General features: G+C 38.5%; 1 protein-coding gene across 1 annotated transcript in view; it reads right to left on the bottom strand.

Moving 5' to 3' along the window:
* Positions 1–9,312, bottom strand: part of Ccdc150 (coiled-coil domain containing 150) — a 63,163-nt gene extending 53,851 nt beyond the window's left edge. The window contains 2 exon segments of the mRNA XM_013013492.1: positions 2,360–2,523; positions 9,238–9,312. Coding sequence (XP_012868946.1) covers positions 2,360–2,523; positions 9,238–9,249 — 176 coding nt within the window. The 5' untranslated portion in view covers positions 9,250–9,312.
* Between the last annotated feature and the right edge of the window lie 6,404 nt (positions 9,313–15,716).

The raw sequence follows: 15,716 nt of genomic DNA, 5'->3' as shown, positions 1-15,716 counted from the left end.
CAGGGGGCTTGAACTCAGGGCCTGGGTGTTGTCCCTGAGCTTTTTCCGCTCAAGGCTAGTGCTCTACCACTTTAAGCCACATGGCCACTTCTGGTTTTCTGGTGGTTAATTGGAGATAAGAGTCTCCCAGACTTTCCTGTCTGGGCTAGCTTTGAACAATGATCCTTTGATCTCAGCCTCCCAATAGCCAGGATTACAGATGTGGGCTACCAGCTTTAATATGAATTTTTGTAAACTTATTTTTCATGTCATAACAAAACATGTTGCCTAAATTATAACAAAGATTAATTCTACAATAGTTAGCTAAGAGTGAAAGTTAGGACAGAGGCAATGTAGTCACAGGGTTTAGAAGGATTTGAACAGAATCATAATGAACATTTTTTGTCTTTTTGTTGGTTGTGGAGCTTGAACTCAGGGCCTGGGAGTTGTCCCTGAGCTCCCTTGCTTGAGGCTAACATTCTGCCACTTTGGGTCACAGCACCACTTCTGGTCTTTGAGTGGTTAATTGGAGATAAGAGTTTCACAGGGACTTTCCTGCCTGGGCTGGCTTCAAACTGCAATCCTCAGCTCTCAGCCTCCTGAGTAGCTCTATAAGATTCATAGCAGGATATTAGGTGTGAACCAACCAGCACCCAGCTTCATAATAAACACGCTTATTGTTTTACCCCAATACTCAACAATTTGGTTCTGAAAATATAAAGTGTTTCTTATCCACAGGTGCTACAAAGGTATACTAGTTTTATGTCTTAATTGGGTTCATGCAGGAAATGTACATTTTGGTGTGATTTTAAATCATGCCAATAAATTTCATACTGATGGTTAAAGTACCAGATTCCTCAAGCTACTGGGCCAACTTTTAAAGCCAAAAACTTTTTTAGTAGCACTAGGGATGAAGTTTTTTAGTATCTTATTCTAAATTGTGAAAACTTTAAAGATTTCAAATCTTTCTTTTAATTTGATATAGGAGAAACTAATGATAAAATTAATAGCATGAAACATTTCAAGTTTTTCCTTCAGTAGATTTTAAATTAGAACTAAAAATTTCATAACAAGAAAAATGGTTTTCAATCATTTCAAAGGTAAACAAAATATTAAAATTTTATACCTAAGTAATATTCTTTTTGAGGTACAGGTGATTTGAACTCAAGGCTTCACTCTTTCTAGGCTGGCACAGTATCATTGAGCCCTATGTTTCACTGGTTGAGCCTCCATTTTTCAGCTTTGATGAGATCACAGGCAGGTACCACCATGCCCAACTTCTGTTTCATGGAGATTGAGTTCCTCTGACTTTTGTGCCTACTACAAAACATGCCCAATCTCAGCTTCTTATTTAGCCTGGAGTGACAGACATAACCCAGCAACGGGTTGTAAAGGAGTCGAGAACTTTTAGGTTGGGCTGGTCTTAAGCTGTGACATTCTTTAGACTCCCAGCTAGTATTACAGGCATGAGCAAATGGAACTCAACCCTAACTCACATTTTCTTTAACTATAAAGAATAATGCCAATAGCTCTGTGTTATGGTTTGTACAGAAAGTGTTACCCAACAGGCTCAAGTGTTAGAGGCATGATCCCCAGCTGGTGAGTTTAATTACTGAGAGGCTATTGGATTGTGCGGGTGGTAATTTCATCAATGGATCTGTCCAGTTCATATTGAATGGGCTATTAGGAAGTAGGGCCTGACTGGAGTAAGTCAACTGGTGGGGGGCGGGGGTGGCTATATATCTGGGCCTGGACCCTTCCTGCTCCTTTCTCATTCATTTTCTCTATTTTTCTTTTCTTTGTTTTTTTTTAATTTTTTTAAATTTAATTTAATTTTATTTGTGAACATACTGTACAGAGGGGTTACAATTGCATGGGCAGGATAATGCGTACATTTCTTACCAAGCATTGCAGCCTCCTCCTTTGTTTACCCTTCACATCACTTCCCAGCCTCCCCCCACCCCCCGCAATCCCAATCCTTCTCCTTCCCCCCTCCCCCCTCATTCATTTTCTCTTTCTCCCTTCCTTACTCCTCTCTTTCCTTCCTGACTGTCATGATAAGCAGCCAGCTCTAATGCACTATATCCTCTTTGCTAAATGCTTTGGCTTACCACAGACCCATAGTGATAACTATGGATTCAAACTTCTAAAATAATGAGCTAAAAATAAATTGCTCTCTCAGTTATTTTGTCATGGCAATGAAACACTTAACAGACTCTGTCACAGAATGACAACTCTTTATCTGGCAAATATTTTTAAACTTACATTCAAATTAAAGTTATTTCTCAATTCTCTGCCAAACCATTGAGATCCCTTATTTCTAAGCAGCAAAGAAAAATTTTCCTAACCTGCAGCAATCTACTTCATTTGTCTTTGTTACCTTTTTTCACCATAGTCCAACGTTAGTAGGTCATCTCTCAGAGAACTGGTCTGTTCCTCAACTACTCTCATCCTTTGTTGAAGAACTGTGAATGCTTCAGAAGCTGTAGCATTGACATGGGTTGGAGAGATGACAGGTCTGCACATTCTATTTTCCATATGCACCTAAGATTAAAGTCTCAATATTAACATGGTAGGCTCACTTATTGATCAGAATAGTCATTATATCTCCCTATGGGAGGACTATGCATTAGTATCCTTTTAACCCAAGGAGCTGCCATATGTCATACTTCGGCCAATTAACTATGAGTAGAAAAAAATAAAAAAATAAATATGAGTAGAAGCTTTAACCTCAGGTTGTTGTTCACCATCTCTCCCTTTTGTTCACCTCCATGAGACAAGCAACATTAGAAATAAGGCTTTCTCCCTGTCTAGGGTCTATGACCTCTGTCCATGACATATGTAAGTGAGCAATAAACCTATGTTGTTGCAGGCCAATGAGATTGTTGAATAGGTTGTTATTGCATTATAACTTAGTATATCCTATTTGCTATAGTTTGCCACAAAGTAGGACCTGTAGCTTAGCTGAGGGAAGAATATTCTTTTTTGTCACCAGATGTTTTCATGATAATGTTACGATTCCCCAAAAGGCTCTCATGTTAAAGACCTGGTCCCCATCTGGTGGAGCCAAACAGAGATGTGATTGGATCATAAAAGTGTTAATGCCCATAGATTAATCCATGAATGAATTCATACTGAATGGCCTATTAGGTAAGGTCTGGTTTAAGTTCATTAGGGGTATACCTTTGAAGGCTCTATCTTGTTCCTAGCTTTTACCTGTCTCTCTGCTTCTTGGCTGCCAATAAGGGAGCAGCTCTGGTCCACTACACTCTCTACCATGATATTCTGCTTCACCACAGGCCCACAGCAATGAGCCAAGTGACAATGGACTCAAGTTTCTGAAACTATGAACCACAAACCCTTCTTTTATCAAGTTGTTGTGTTATTCAGACTTTTTCATTGCTATACAAATATAACTTGAAGGAGAAAAGATTTATGTTTGGTTCACAGTTTCAGAGGTTTCAGCCCATCATGTAGGGCTGGGCATGACAGCCAGAAGCAGCAAAAGAGTGAATAACTACACTAGCAGGCTTCCTCCTTTGGGGCCTACAAAACATATTCACAGTAGGCTTTACTAACCTTCAGAAATGCTCTCATACATACTCCAAGAATGGTAAAGAAACACATAGACTGTAAGTAAAGTTAAAAATAATGTCAGGCAAATAGAAAAAAAAAGGAACAAGAATAGCTGTTTCTATATTACATAAAATAAACTTTAAGTAAAAAAATGTAAACAAAGACAAAGAAGGTTACTAAATAATGAGAAAAGGATCAATTCAACAGATGAATATACCAATTGTAAATACAAATGCACCCAACACAGCAAGTCCATTTTTACAAAGCAAACATTAAATCTAATGGGAGAAAAGACTCCAAAACAATATTATAAAGGACTTCAGTAGTTCACATCCATCAATGGACAGATTATCCAGGTTTAAAAAAAAACACAACAACAAATCAACAAAGAAATGTCAGCTGACCAAATGACATTACAGAATATTTTATCCAATGGTTGCAGAATATACATTTCTCTTTCCCCAGCACAGGATATATGTCAGGGCACAAAAGAACTCTTAACAAATCACAGATACCAAAATACAGGTGCATGGGAAAAAATCAGTTCTAATGTATGACATTGGAGTGACTGTAGTTCACAATTATTTATTCTTAAATGTTTTATGAAGAATTACAAAGAGGAAATGGTGCTATGGCTCAAGAGGTGGAGCGCTCGCCTTGAGCTGAATAGCGCAGGGACAGTGCCCAGGCCCAGAATTAAAGCCCCATGACAGACAAAAAAAAAAGAATCTCGTTTCTCCATCTTTTTTTTGGGGGGGGGGGAGTATGGGAAGGGATGGGAAGGGGAAATAAAGAGGAGGCAACTATGCTTGATAAGAAATGTACTGGTTATCTTGCCCATGTAATTGTAACCCCTCTGTACAGTATTCTCACAATAAAAAAAAGAAAAAAAAGAATTACAAAGAAGTTTTAAAGTTCTCAAAATACATGATAAATGTCTGAGAGGGAAATGCTAATTACTCTGAAATGCTAATTACTTTTTATAAACATGTATTGTTATCAAACTATAATCCTGTAATGTATACAATTTTATTAACTAAAAAAAAAGACACCTCAAATGAAGTTAATCTGAATTTTCTCTTATACTTGCCAATATGTGATTTTCTTAAAAACAAGCCAGGCACCAGTGGCTCACACCTGTAATCCTAAACTACTCAGGAGGCTGAGATCTGAGGATTACAGTGCAAAGCCAGACTGGGCAGGAAAGTCTGTGACACTCTTATCTTCATTAAACTACCACAAAAGCCAGAGTGAAGCTGTGGTTCAAGTGACAGAGCCAAAGTTCAGGGACAGAGTCCAGGCCCCGAGTTCAAGCCCCAGGACCAGCACACAAAAAGAAAAAAAAATAAACATATGAGTTATTTCTTTTCCCCCCTTCTTTTTCAGTCCTGGGGCTTGAACCTTGGACCTGGGTGTGTCCCTGAGCTCTTCAGCTCCAGGCGAGCGCTCTACCACTTGAGCCCAGTGCCACTTCACAGCCAGCCTGGGCTGGCTCTGAACTGTGATCCTCAGATGTCAGCCTCCTTTGTAGCTAGGATTACACTGTGTGCCACCAGCTCCCAGCTCATATTGGTTATTTCTAAGTCACTAATACCAAGTAAATCATGATGCTAAATAATGAAAAGAAATGAGATTTCTCTTTCAGGAATTCGTGAGCAGAATTATTTTATACATGGTTGGTAGTGGAAACTCATATGGACAATTTTCTGTAGCTCCATCTTGTATGCACATCTATATACTAATCATATTATAAATCTTGGCCACTGATTACAACAGTGTTCCTGTGGGAATGTGATCCCAAATGTTCAAGTTGGGATATTAGAAATTTGCTTTTGTACCCATTAGTTCTGTAATCTGACATCTCTCTTCCCCTCATTTCTCAGGCAGCAAAAGTGCTACCTTGGGTCCGATAGATAACATAAAATTAATCTCTAATGTCTAGGGCAGAAAGTTATGAAGCAGTAGGGCTGGTTACAGGAACCAAAAGTATGATAGGGGAGGGTGTGCTGTGGAAAAGCTGAGTTAATTGCCAAGCCAATAGAATACTGCCAGATTCAGTACAGACATTTCTTCATCATAAAGTAGTTCTTCTTTGCTTTTATTTGAATGTCACCTAAAAGTTCATGTACTAGAAATTTAACCACCAAATTCATTTTTATGCTATTTGGAGATACTGCCTTTGGCAGTCATGAAGATCAAAACTCCAATGAAGAGTGACCCAGGCTAACATGCTTGCTTGTTTTACCATGTGCTCCTTCTATCAGGTTGTGAGGCGGCCATCATGACTGCGACATCATGCTTTCACAGATTTCAAACCTGATAGAAATAGACTCTACTTTTGTCAAACTAACCATCTGAGGTATTAGAGCAACAGACAACAGATTAAAACTACCTTCTATCTTTTCCCCACAGATCCCAGAAAAATGACTTTTACATTTTTCTTTTCACATAATGCTTCTGACTAGAATTTCTCCTTCATGCTCCTCTGTGAAACAGTATTCAGTTCTGACAATTTTTTGTTGCCTTCTTTAAGAGATTTGTTGCTAACAATCAGTTTAAAGATATGGAGTAAGAAATTCCCATCTATAAGTTACTTTTTCCTATTTTTCCATTTGTTTTGAAGAAAAACACAAAAGACACATGTCCATATTAATGGAGTCTCTAGATATATAATGACTTAAAGTTCCTCTAAACTTGTAAAAAAAAAAAAAAGCCAGATATGGAGTTTCTTGGGCCATGTGATTACATGAGCTAGGATGGTATTACCTGGGTAATATAAAGAAGCTCTGAGTAAGACCTTCTGCCAAACACCAGGCCTAGAATATGTAAGAAGAAAATTGAGGATGAAAATTGAAGAAACACATACTGAAGCTCCGATCTATTTTTATGTCATCTGTTGTCTAGTTATTATTTACCTAGAAATAAGCTACATTGGGAAGGGTACTATAAAAAAGGAGTTCTGGTAGACACCACTGACCCTCCAAAAGAAGTTGGAGAATTTATACGTCCAGGTTCCCCCGAAGCTAGCATAACCATGTGATATAACCTGGCCGGTGGGATTTAAGGCAGAAGTGTGTACAGGCTTTGTAAGAGCTTTGTTTGTAAAGGCTTTGGGGAGACTTTTGTTTTTCCCTTAAGAAAGATAGAAATTATGACACTAGTCCTGTTCTTCTTCCTTTTGACACTAGTCCTTGTTCTTCGTCCTTTGAGAGCTCTCCTTTAGTCATCTATACAATGCCAGATGCCTAACTATAAACAAAGTCAGGAAAATATAAGGAAAAGGTTCAATAAGTGCTAGTATGACCTACCCCCCCCCCCGCATCCCAAATGAATATTTGTTAAACCTTTTCATATGAGAAGAACTTGGTGTTTGTTTGTTTTTTGTTTTTGTTTCTTCTAGTCCTGGGGCTTGGGATGAGGGCCTGGGTCCTGTCCCTGTCTCCTAGTGCTCAAGGCCACAGCTCTACCACTTGAGTCTCAGTGCCTTTTCTGGCTTTTTCTGAGCTTATTGGAGATGAGTCTCCAGGCTTTCTTGCCCAGGCTATCATCAGACCTTTTGATCCTCAGATCTCTGCTTCCTGAGTAGCTAGGATTACAGGTGTGAGCCAAATGGAGCCTGGCCTTTTGTTTTTAAACACTTTTCTTTTGATACATAGTAGTCTCTGCAATAGTTGATGAAAAGAATAAGCAGACTGGACAAATGAAATGACAACACTGCTAGGGGGCAGCAAAGCGGACAATTTCTATGGCAACTTGATAGGGTCAAGTTGGGCCTACAATCTATATTGCCTATGTTAATTTATATTGGAAGCCAAGCACTTAATACTAGCACAGATATAGCAAAAAGTATCTTTGGAAAAAGATACAGAAGATAGAACAGGTAGTTCCTTTACATATTTTGAACAGGATGGTGTGTTCCACCTAAATTTTTTCCATAATTGCTGAAATGTTCAGTTTTGTTGCTATGTTCCCAAGGTAAAATAAGGTTTGCTGACAGATGAGATAGGAGATAAGAGTAACAGGAAGTAGCAAAGTTTGCTCCATGGTTTTTGGCCTGAGCATTTGGAAAGATGGTGTTACCAGTATGGCGAGAGAAGCCTATCATGAATCAGTTTGATTGAGGGAAGATTAAAAATTGCTTTGGAAATGTTAAATTCAAAACAGAAGAAGATTTCCCAACACATGTTTGAATTTGTGGGTCTGGAGCTCATAGGAGGGTTGTGGAGAGATTCTTTTTTTTTTTTTTTTGATTTAGCACTTTTTTTTTATTGTGAAAATACTGTACAGAGGGGTTACAATTACATGGGCAAGATAATGAGTACATTTCTAATCAAGCATTGTAGCCTCCTCCTTTGTTTCCCCTTCCCATCCCATCCTCCCCCCCCACCAAAGTTGTAAAGTTAGTTTTCCACATAACTACTTGTATGTCTCATTGTTGCAATGGGTCCACCTGTATCCCTATTTAGAGGATTTGTTTTTTCCCTTCCCCTCCACAAATTATACCAACATCAAATACAGTGAAAACAGGGGTTAATACCGTGGGGGAGGGACATACAAAGCAACAAAGAAATAATCTTATAAATGTGTTAGAAACAATTGCATGAAAGAAAAAAAACATTTGAATACATATCTTAGGGTTCATTTCCCTAACATCAACTTATCTGACCTTTTCTGCTTGACTCAAACATATACTAGTTATTGCAAATAAGGGAAACCATGGGACCTATGTTTTTTGGGCCTGGCTTACTTCACTTAATATAATTATGAACCTACAGACCTATAGCCATCTAATCTTCCATAAGGGAGCTAAAAAAATAGAATGGAAGAAAGACAGCCTCTTCAGCAAACGGTGCTGACAAAATTGGTTAACTACTTGTAGAAAACTAAAGCAGATCCTTATATATCACCCTGCACCAGAATCAACTCCAAATGGATCAAAGACCTCGGAGTCAAAGCAGACACTCTGAAAACATTACAGGATGGAACAGGAGAAACCCTAGGTCTCCTTGGCACAGGCCAAAATTTTCTTAATAGAGACCCAGGAACGCAACAAATCAAAGAAAAGTTGTACAAATGGGATTGCATGAAATTGCTGAGCTTCTGCATGGCAAAGAGATTAATTCTTAAATTTAAGCAGCTGCATAGTGTGTGAAGCCATGAGACCAAGTAACACACAGATTAGAAAGGACCTAGTTGTGAGTGCTGAGTTAAACAAATCAAGGAGGATTGTGGGTGTCCAAGACAGATTAACGTTGAGTGTCTCCAAATTAAGAATAGCTTCTTCATCCTTTTTCAGTCTTAAGTGCCCAGCACAGTGGCTGAATCACTATGGATGGCATATGGGAGAATAACTCATTAAAAATGCCCCAGCACAAGCTCCATGCACTGAACAAAAATGTAGGTCAGGGAGGAAAATCCGTGACAAAAATACAGCCTTCCTAAGAGCTTGTACCCTTCCACCTGACTATAAAAAAGGGTAGAGCTGGAGCTAGGCCAAGAGGCCTCGGTGCCTCGGTGCAGGGACTCTTGCGCTACCCCCAGGCCAATGCAAACCCAGGTCAGAAACCAGGACCCTGAGCTCAACCTAGCAGGGCAGAGAGCAGCAAGAAGGGGAGGTGGTGGCCTAATCGAAGCTGTCGACTCTACCCGTGCCTCCCACCTTCAGGGGCCCGGTGGCCTCACCCCTAAATCCATCTGTCGGCCGAAGTCTCCGCCCTGCCTTAAACAGGCCGGTTTCCATGGAACCAAAACAGCGTTTTGAACTACCCGCTAGCCCGGGAGGCTCCCGTACGCAGGCGCACCGGGGCAAAGCATGCTGGGAAGCGCAGTTCCTTGACCCGCCCAGAAGGGGGCCCTCCGCCCGGGGGGCGGAACCCAGGATGGTATCTCGTGGCACGCCGGGAACGTGCGGACGCGTAGAGAGAGGACGTCCGAGGGCCTTGTTCTTGTAGCGGGGCTCGCCGGGAAATGTAGTTTTTATGCAGCCGTCTGTGTCCACCGGGTCCGCTGAGCCATCCTCAAAGGGTGAATTTTGGCAAGCGTGTACCCTGCAGCGGGCGAAAATCTAGGTTCGAAAATGCTTTAGACGATAGGAAAGTAACAGAATTTGTTAGTGAACACTTAAAAACTGGCAAAAAAATTAAAAGATCAAACATGTTAGAAAAAGCCAGCCACCCTCTTCGTCCTTGTTGGTGATGGCCAAGTGCAGAATAAACCACATAAAATCTGCTCCCTCGTCTCTTCGGCTTAAATTATGCCTTGCCTTGTTGATAGGTAAGTGAATAGGATTTGTTTCGTTTTTTGTTAAACTCAGCGTGAGTAACTAAATAACGACTAAGAGAATTTAAAATAATAAAACTAGATGCATTTAGGTGTTGCTTTAAGAGTATGTATTTGCACTTGGAAAACCTTCAATAGTGATTAAGACAGCATAGCCTTGCATTGTTTTTATTGCTGGACAGAACACTTGCTACCACCACTAGAACAATTAAAGTTGTTCTCACTGCTCTCTGGAAGGTGCACCTGAAAATGGATCCAGCTTTGTAATATAATAAACACTCAAGTCTGAGATAAGGGTTTCATTTCCTTAGCAGGTGTCTGATTGAATTGGTCTGGCTATTCTAACTCTCCAGATAGCAGAGTGGCTAGATCTGGAGAGAATGCCCATCAAACCACAGCTGCTCATCAGCCTGTAAGTCATCCCATGAAAGAGAAATGAGCACCACATACATAATTTAGGCAAAGGGACCAAATAAAGCGTTTAGTGTGGACAATGAGGATGTATTTTAAAACATCAGGACAAAAAACCCCAATTATTTGCCAAATATATGATTTCATTTCCAGTGATGTCTGATTTATGTGTAGAACTAAAAGATAAGGGTCATGTGCATGCACTGCACGTATAATCCCTAGGACTTTATTGTAAGCATTTTACTTCTCTGATCTCCATATTAAGCAGTCAGGCAGCCAGACTGATTAACTTTGGTGTTTTTCATTTCTTTTCCCCCTTCTACCATCTGGAAATTTTAGGAATAAAACCAAATAAAGTTAGAACAAGAATGTGAAGTCTTCAGTAAACTAATGCATTTCCCAGTGATTCAGTCTCTGAGTAGCTGAAAATCCATTGTACTTACAATCTAAGTTTATTATTTTAAGTATCTGGAAACACTGATTTTTTCCCTCTTCTTCCTCTTGATTTTCAGTCAATAGTTTTTAACCATGTTGTCCCCATTCACAAAACAATGTCCTTCTAATCATGGAAATCTTAGAGATCTCTGAGGACCACATCCTCTCACTGTATTACTACAATTGTCTCCTAATTAGTTTCCTTTCACTCTCTTTAATGCATCTTTTATGCAGTTACTAGATTGGTCTTGTCTTAAGCCAGGCATTTGTGACTTACACCCATAATCCTAGATACTCAGAAGGCTGAAGATGGTGGTTCGAAATCATCCCAGGCAGAAGACTCCATGACACTCTTATCTCCAATTAACCAACAAAAATCCAGAAGTGGGAGTGTAGTTCAAGTAGTAGAGGGCCAGTCTTGAGTGAAAAAGAGATTATGGACCTGAGTTCAAGCTCTAGTACTTCATACACACATGCCTGATAGTTTCAACTCTTACTCGAAACCACTTAATAGTCTCCCTCATTGGACTGTTTCCTATTTAATATGATGAAAATGTTCATGGCTTCAATCTAATCCACAAGGCTCCTCTTCACCTATACCCTGAGAACTCTTAACCCTACCTGGACAGTATCATTTGTGCTTACAGGCACTGCTCACTCTGCCTGGCAGGCCTCTTCTTTTTATGCTGTCAATCTGGTGAACTCAACAGAAATTTAGCCTCCTCTATGAGGCCACTCTCTCTCTTCCCACAGCACTTAGCCATTGTCAGTATATTTTGTTTCTCCTTGAGCAGGCTATCAGCTTTTTTAAACAGGAATTTTATTACATTTATTTTCAATATCAGGTACAATGCCTGGTACACAGTAGGCATGAAAAATTCTTTGTAGTAAGTGGATAATTGGATAAATTTTGAACACTCCTTATCAACAGAGGCTATTTTCATTCTTTTGATTATACTATATATTTTTGTATAAAAGGCACTTGCTTTCTTCCAGAGCTACTGTTGATTCAACATTGCAGCAAATGATAGCAAATGATACCTGCAACCACTTCACTTTAGAGTTAGAAATGTATTCTCTGGGTAAAGAAATGCAAGCACAAGAAAATCAAAGGTGTTATATATTCTTGGTACCACAGAAGAATAAGAATATTAAATTCACCAGTTTGTCACCTCATGTGGACTTTCTAGATCTTTTGGTAAAACATATGGATGATAGACTTTCACATATGTGTGCACACATGTGTGCACACACACATTCGCACACACACACACCTATTTCCTCATGTGATCTTCACAGAAACCTTAAGCTGTAGCAGTTGTGGTCATATTTTCCTAATGAAGTGATTGACACCGTGGGAAATTAAGTACCTTGCTAGAGATAAATCTAATAAGAGACAGAATGATTATTCCCACCCATTTATTTCAACTAGCTTCCATGTCCTGTTATCTACTCCATGCTTCCACATGGACCTTTAGGGAAACTTTGAGATCTAAACCATAGCGCTTTATAAGAAACACTTTTATCACTAGAGCATATTGTTTGAGTGAAGTTCTTTCTGTCTTTAGTCTCACAGCGTGCAGTCAAATGGTTTTCCAGTCAGTTCTTTCTCCTCACTAGCTTCATTATGGCTGTCTGATCTATTTGCAACACAGTTAATCTCTCCCTACACATATTTCATCTTATGTTCTGCCCAAGTCCCAGCTGATTTTGTTTAACTTAGATTTTGTTAAATAGATAGTGCTATAGGCTTTGACAAATCCATAGTCTTAAATCTACTGCCACAGATGCATACAGAACAGATCTTACCCCCAGATTCCCTGGTACTTCCCGGGTCAGCCTCTTTCCCTTCAACCCAGTCTCTGGTGAGCACAATAAGTTTTCCATACCTACAATTTTGCTATTTTTTTCCAAAATGTCATTATAAATGGAGTCATATCCCTTCGTCTCTGGCTTTTTATTTAGCAAAATGCCTTTAAGGTTTATCCAGGTTGTTACATGAATTATTTTATTTTCATGCTGAGTAGCATTCCACTATATGAGTGTGTCACAAGTTACTTAGCCTGTCATTGGACATCCCATTTGTTTCCCATTTTTAGTGATTATTTAGTGACTATGTGAAAACTATTTCATTTCTTTTGGATAAATACCTAAGAGTAGTGTGTTGTTTGAATATGTGTTGTTTGAACACATATTTATGTATGTAAATATTTCATAAATGTACATATATGCTTAACTTTGTAAGAAACTGAAGAAATGAATTCTAAAATGGTTAAATAATATTTTCTTTCCTATCTCTTAACAATGTTTGATATTTCCAGTTGCTGTCCCTTCTTGTTATCACTTGATATTGTCAGGTGGTATATCTATTTCATGGTTTAATTTACATGCTTGTCTTGAAGACTTTATGCTTGTTTGACAAGCATATAGTATAATGTCTATTCATACTTTTTTAACCATTCTAAACTAGGTGGCTTATTTTCTTCTTGATGATGTTTTAAAATTTTATTGTTATTATTATAAAGGTGATATACACAGGGGTTACAGTTATGTAAGTCAAGTAAAGAGTTCATTTCTTTTTGGACAATGTCATCTCTTCCATTGCTCTCTCCAAGTTTTTCTTTCCCATTATAGTCCATTTTCAAAATAGTGTCTAGTGAGTACCATTGCTTCATTTATTCACTCTTTGTCCTTCCAAAACAGCAACAAAGAAAAAACTTCTTGTTTCCATTTCCTAGAGTTCATTTCAATAAGTATTATTTTATATGGTCAGATAAACATAGGCATTGCGCCTTTGTGTTCCTCTCCTAAGAGTATCCTCTTTTGGTCTTAGTCTGGATGAATGCCTAGAGCCCTGTATAATTTACCATGTCCCCATGTATTTTAGATCTGGTTTCTGCATATGAGACAAAACATAACCTGTTCATTTCTCTGAGCTTGGCTTACCTTATTTAACCTGATTTGTTCTTGGTCCATCCATTTCCCTGCAAATGACATAATATTATTCATTATAATAGCTGTGTAAAACTCCGCTGTGTGTCGGTACCACATTATTTTGGATCCACTTATCTACCGTAGGGCTTCTGGGCTGTTTCTATAGCTTGGTTATTGTGAATAGGGCAGCAATGAACATGGATGTACAAGTATCTTTAAGGTATCCTGGTTAGTAATGTTCTGGATAGATGCCCAGGAGTGGTATAGCTGGGTTGTAGGGAAGATCTATGTTTAGTTTTTTGAGGAACCTCCAGACTGCTATCCAGAGTGGTTTTACTAGTTTATATTTCCACCAACAGAGAAATAAGGTTTGATGAATTTTGTTTGAGGTATAAATTCTTTGCAAAAAATGTGATTTGAATACATTTTTCCCTAGCTGTAGCATATCTTTCATTCTCTGTACAGTGTCTTTGGCAGAGGTAAAGTTTTTCTTTAAAATTCCACTTACTAGGGTTTTACTTTATTGATTGTGCTTGTCTAATCTGAGACATACAGCTTTTTCTTATACTTTCTTTTAGAAGTTGTATAGTTTATTTAAAAATTTTATTATAAAATAATTGCATAAAGAAGTTACAATTTCATAAGTTAGATTATAAGTACAACATATTTTCATCTATGTCACCTCTTCCATTATTTTATGTCTTAAAGTTAGGTCTTTGATCTATTTAGGATTAACTTTAAAAAATATGGTACAGGGGCTGGGAAGGTAGCTCAGTAGTAGAGTGCTTGCCTTGTATGCATGAGGCCCTGGGTTCAATTCCTCAGCACCACATAAGCAGAAAAAGCTGGGAGTGGCACTGTGGCTCAAGTAGTAGAGTGCTAGCCTTGAGCTGAAGAGCAGAGGGACAGTGCCCAGGCCCAGAGATCAGGCCCCATGACCGCCAAAAAATGGTACAAAGTCTTGGTTGTGGGGTCTCTGTTATTCTTATTTTGTTTACTCATAGTATTCTGACATTCTAGTACTACGTGGTTGGAAAAATTATCCTTCTACCTTAAAATAATTTTATGACTATTTCTAGTCCTTTCTGGTCTATTGATCTATATGTCTATCTTTTTTAACCAGTACTATAATGTCTCTGGCTACCATAGCATATAATAATTGTTGAAATTAAGAGATACTGATTTCCATCAGTATCCATGAGGGATTGGTTCCAGGATCACTACAGTTATTAAAATCCAAGGATGTTCAAGGTCTTTAATGGAGGTGTACTTGTGTATAACCTACCCATATCCTTCCATAGAGTTTAAATATCTCTACATTAGTTGCAATACCTAAAGCAACTTAAATAGCTTTTATTTTTAGGAAATAATAACAAGAATATATTCAGTCTACATGCAATTATGTCTCTAAATATTTTGACTCATGGATGCTGATCACATAGATATAGAGGGTCAACAGTAACGAGTCTTCAAATTTGTTCATCTTCAAATTTGTATGGCTATGCTAGTTTGTATGGCTCTACTTTTCCTGCGAGAATTATGTTTGAATCTATGTTCTTTATGTTGAGCCTATATGATTATGTTGAGCATGTTGAACCTATATACCAAATTCGGGAAAATTTAATCCCAACAGTCTATCAATTTATGAACAAGATGTATCTTCTCCCCACTAAGGCCTTCTATGATTTCTTTCTCTCTTTTTTTGGTGCCAGTCCTGGGGCTTGAACTCAGGGTATGGGCACTGTCCCTGAACTTCTTTTGCTCAAGGCTACTCTCTACCACTTGCACCACAGTGCCACTTCTGGCTTTTTCTGTGTATGTGGTACTGAAGAATTGAACCCAGAGCTTCATGCACACTAGGCAAGCACTCTGCTACTAAGCCATATCCCAGCCCCCTTCTTTGATTTCTTTAATCAGTGTTTTATAGTTTTCAACATATAAATCCTATTACCTGTTTCCTTAAATTTATGTATAAACTTCTTTGTAATACTTTTCATTTCATATTCAGTTATTTGTAGCTAACAGAAATATGATTGTTACATCTTTTAAGGCTTGGGCCACTTAATCTAAATTGCTGAATTTATGTACATAGAGTTGTTTAT

This window comes from Dipodomys ordii, unplaced genomic scaffold (genome assembly GCF_000151885.1).
Source record: "Dipodomys ordii isolate 6190 unplaced genomic scaffold, Dord_2.0 Scaffold1, whole genome shotgun sequence".
In the NCBI taxonomy this organism is placed as follows: Eukaryota; Metazoa; Chordata; class Mammalia; order Rodentia; family Heteromyidae; genus Dipodomys; species Dipodomys ordii.
This window is presented reverse-complemented; position numbering and strand designations above follow the sequence as displayed.